The sequence below is a fragment of the Glycine max genome, chromosome 3 (assembly GCF_000004515.6).
Source record: "Glycine max cultivar Williams 82 chromosome 3, Glycine_max_v4.0, whole genome shotgun sequence".
NCBI classification, from domain to species: domain Eukaryota; kingdom Viridiplantae; phylum Streptophyta; class Magnoliopsida; order Fabales; family Fabaceae; genus Glycine; species Glycine max.
Genome location: NC_016090.4, coordinates 2,080,911 through 2,085,541, shown reverse-complemented (window position 1 = coordinate 2,085,541; position 4,631 = coordinate 2,080,911). Strand labels below are relative to the sequence as shown.

Sequence of the window (4,631 nt, the reverse complement as noted above, 5' to 3'; positions counted from 1 at the left end):
GGTGACTACAACAATTTTCCAACTGATTTAATCTGTTTTCTTTCTTTTAATTCTTCATTTTCTTGCTGACTTCTTTTAATTCTTCATTCTTACCATACACTTTATCATAATATCTTAAGCAACCCATGTAATTATCGTTTTATTTTTTTAAAAGTATAGTCAATGCAAGTAAGAGTTTGATCTCAAAGACTTGTATATATAAAAAATATTTGTGAAAAAAAATCAACCTGTTTAATAATGTGTATATATGAAATAGATGTTAATATCTGATAAATTATTCATTTACTCTCAAGCTTACAACCAAAAACTCTTTAATTCACCCAAAAAACCAAAAAAAATTACTACATTTTTTGCTTTGGACTTTTTTCCTTACCTATTTTATCTCAAATATCTCCCTCAACAGCAATTGTTAATAGGTAGGAGGCAGGTCCACAAACACAGTCCCAAGCCCCAACTTGCAACTCCCTCCAAACAAAGCACTTATGAAATGTTTGAACTTTTTTTTCTCCAACATAACCTTTTCTTAAATAATTAACTATCACCCTCAGTCACTCACCTTGTAGACTATACATATCCCCTTAATAGTTTATTAACAAAAAAGGAAATCTCAAGATGATGATATTTTTTTTCACATGTATTTTCTAAAAATAATTCTCTTATGATATAATCAGCATTAAATATGAGTATCTTTTTCAACAAAATTTTTAATTTCATTAAATTTTAATAAATCTCAAGACTAACCTTATGTTAGATTTAACCCCAAAATATTCATAAAAAGCATCACTCCAATTATTTTATTTCATTTTCCCCATTTATCTATCCCATAATATTGGTTGGCCAAGGAAAGAAACCAAACGAAACCATTCACTCCTCACTGCTACTACTCTCTCAACTCACAACTATTCTCTCTCTCTTGAATGGTTAACATTAACATTTTCATTTGCATTTCACTTTCATTATTACAACCATGCCGTCGCGTCCGCCGCCGCTCTCACCACCCGCCACCGCCGCCGCATCTCACCGCCGCGAGATAATCCTATGCGGCGCAATCGGCGGCGCGCTCTTCCTAACGGCGTTAATAATCTCCGTCATGATTTTCATCTACCGCAAGCTCTCGTACTCCCGAACGGCGCCGTTCGAGCACAACCAGCGGCGTTTCTCGTACACCGTTCTCCGCCGCGCCACGAACTCGTTCTCTCCCTCCACGAAGCTCGGCCACGGAGGCTTCGGTTCGGTTCACAAGGCCACACTGCCTTCCGGCCAGACCGTTGCGCTTAAAGTTATGGACTCGCCCGGTTCGCTTCAGGGAGAGAGAGAGTTCCACAACGAGCTAACGCTGTGTTCGAATCTCAAATCTCCGTTTGTGATTTCGCTTTTAGGTTTTTCTTCCGACCGGCGTGGAAAAAAGCTGGTTTTGGTTTACGAGCTTATGCCGAACCGGAGTTTGCAGGACGCGCTTTTGGATAGAAGGTGCCCGGAGTTGATGAGCTGGGGGAAGAGGTTCGACGTGGCGGTTTCGGTGGCGAGGGGATTGGAGTATCTGCATCATGTCTGCGACCCGCCGGTGATTCATGGTGATATTAAGCCGAGTAATGTGTTGTTGGATAGGGATTTTAGGGCCAAGATTGGGGATTTTGGGCTTGCTAGGGTTAAGAATGTGGAGGATCTAGGAATGGTGGATGAGAACGAGAAGAAGAAAGATGAGGAATTTAGTGTTTTGGAAGGGGAGAGTGTGGTGGATGTTGACCGGTCGCCGGAGAGTTGTCCGGTGAGGGCTGCGGAGTATTCGGATGCTTCGCCGGTGGGGGGTGATAAGTTGAGTGTTGTGTCTGATGGTGGGGGGTGTTTTGAGAGTGTTGATAGTGGGAGTGTGAGTGTGAATAAGAAGAAGTGTGGTGGTGGTGGCGGTGGTGGTGGTTCGGGGAGGGATTGGTGGTGGAGGCAGGAGAGTGGGGGAGGAGGGGAATCCGGGAGGGTGAAGGATTATGTGATGGAGTGGATCGGGAGCGAGATAAAGAAGGAGAGGCCGAAGAGCGAATGGGTTGATTCGTGTTCGTCGTCTTCTCCGAAGGTGGAGAATGAGAATGGGAACGAGAGTGTGAGTGTGATTTGTGAAATGTGAATTGATAAGAGTACCAAGAAGAATGGAGAGGAAGAAGTTGGATTGGTGGGCCCTCGCTTGACGAGAAGAGGGTGCTCCGTCCTTCGAAGAATAAGAATATGCAGCCGAGGCCGTGCTGGAAGGAGCAGCTTTCCGAGTAATTGTCGAACAAGAGTACGATGAAGAAGAGGCGCATGAAATGATGACAGAAGGACGTAGGAAGGGGTGGAGCAGAAGAAGAAGAGGAAGAGTAAAGGGAGTAGAGGGAGTATTGATTGGTGGTTGGATGGGTTGAGTGGTGAGATGAGGAACAATGGGAGGAGGAATAGCCAAGATTGGGGGGTTAGTGGGGATGTGCCAAAGAGTGGTGGGATTAGCAGCACCCCTAGTATGAGAGGGACTGTTTGTTACATTGCTCCTGAGTATGGTGGTGGAGGGCAATTGTCTGAGAAGTGTGATGTGTACAGTTTTGGGGTTCTGCTTTTGGTGCTGGTGGCCGGGAGGCGGCCGCTGCAGGTGACAGCCTCACCAATTTCTGAGTTTGAGAGGGCCAATTTGATTTCCTGGGCCAGGCAGCTTGCTCACAATGGGAGGCTTTTGGATCTTGTTGACACTTCTATCCATTCCTTGGATAAGGAGCAGGCGCTTCTCTGCATCACCATTGCCTTGTTGTGTCTGCAGAGGTCCCCCGGGAAGAGGCCTTCCATCAAGGAGGTTGTGGGGATGCTTAGTGGGGAGGCTGAGCCACCACACTTGCCGTTCGAGTTCTCACCATCACCTCCCTCGAATTTCCCATTCAAGACCCGGAAGAAGGCTCGGTGAGTGTGTGTAATAATTAATGGTTGTTCTTGTCATGATCATTAACTTGTGAGAGTGTATGGTTTTAGTTTTAGGTAAACTCTAATTATTGATTTTCTTCATCACCAATTTGTAGAAACTAATGCAGAAAAGAAAGGGTAAAAAAAAAAAAAAAATAGTTTGTTACAAGCCTTGTTGCATAAATCCATTTCTTCCCTTTCTGTTTTTTGTTTTGTTATGGTTCTTTCTTTCTTTCCATCATATGACTGTTTATTCTGACCTCGTTCTTGCTTTTTAATCTGAAAGAACTTTTTGGGTGCATGATTCTGGCACGAATACGTGTCTTTGCCTCTACAAAGTTGTTGAATTTCAGGAAATTTCGGGTCCTTTAAAGTTGAAAGAACATTTCTTTTACTTTTGAAGCTGTTTGGCTTGGCCCCTTTATAAAGAATATTTTTGTTTAGTGCCCTCTGACTCTAACTTTGTAAAATTTTCAATTTTCATGACCTTAGTGTCTGCAAAGGACCCAAGGAAGATTTATTTATCTTTTTGGTTGTTCAAACTTTATAAAGTTATATGCACATTATGCCATTGCTGGTAGTATCGGTTTCAGTTGCAGCGAACACATCCCGGCCCCATTTGCGTCTTTTACAAGTAATTATGATGTTACTTTGAGCTAAGTGGAGGCTCCACTGTCCCTGGAAATGAAAGAAGAATAATATCATTTTATCATCAGTGCTTGGACCTACGACAAGCCTTTCTTTCATAAGCTTTAACCCCTTTGGAACAAATAAAGAGCACAGATTCTTATTGAAAGGCTATTGCTAACCATCCATGGAAAACCTAACAAAATAATTAGTTGTATATACTAGCTGGCTCTTTATTAGAAGCACATAAATACTTTTTTTTTCTATATATTTTTAATGTTAATATTCCATGATGCCATGACAATGTCTTTTTACCCAGTTCCCCAATCCAAAAATAGAGATCAACTTTGTCTAAAGTTTTGGGAAAGTTTGCACTTGGTAATTCTATTTCTGAATTGACTGCTCTTACTAATATCTTGGATGACCTGTGGTTTAAAGACTCGGATACTTGAAATTGCTGCACAATTGGGTTGGCATTTTTTTCGTACAAAAATTAAGTCATTTGTGCATTTGCCAATATATGTTCTGAAGCGTGCATGACTCTGATCAGTAACTGTGCATAATTCATGGAAATGAAAACAAATGTAGCAATGATGTTGTGAGCCCCTGTATGAACTTCAAGGTCTTACAATATATTGTTGCAACGCCATGGAATTTTGTAACTACTTTAGGATACATCTTGTTTATGCTTCTTGGTTGGTAACTTTCAAGACTTGAAAACCATTGACTTCATCTAAGATTTAACAATCTGTTCCATGCTGCCTTTTTATAATAGTAAGCATCCATTTTTATTGTTACTTGCTGATTAATTTCCGTCTAGTTATGAGTCTAAATTGACATGATTAACTGAACTAGAAATTTTGTGCTTTTGCTTTTAACAAAACCATGAGATCAAAGAGGGAAGTATATTCATGATTTCATATGAAGCGGAATAAAAATGGTTGAAATATATAAATTATATTTTGAATTTAATATAAACAGTTTATATTGTGTTTTTGGAAAGTTATTTTTCATTATTGGCAATGCTTTAAATAAATTATAATTTGATTTATAAATAAAGATGAAAAGGGTAAATTAAAATAGAT

The 4,631-nt window shown here is 40.5% G+C and overlaps 2 protein-coding genes across 2 annotated transcripts; both read left to right on the top strand.

Annotated features, from left to right (window-relative positions):
* The first annotated feature begins 261 nt into the window (after window positions 1-261).
* On the top strand, window positions 262-3,124 carry LOC100819101 (receptor-like serine/threonine-protein kinase At2g45590). The gene has a single exon (XM_041014335.1). It carries the CDS (start codon window positions 968-970, stop codon window positions 2,120-2,122), a length of 1,155 nt encoding a protein of 384 aa, XP_040870269.1. The 5' UTR covers window positions 262-967; the 3' UTR covers window positions 2,123-3,124.
* On the top strand, window positions 2,405-3,124 carry LOC121174643 (receptor-like serine/threonine-protein kinase At2g45590). The gene has a single exon (XM_041014336.1). The coding sequence runs from the start codon at window positions 2,405-2,407 to the stop codon at window positions 2,921-2,923; it is 519 nt and encodes a 172-aa protein (XP_040870270.1). The 3' UTR covers window positions 2,924-3,124.
* Window positions 3,125-4,631: the final 1,507 nt, after the last annotated feature.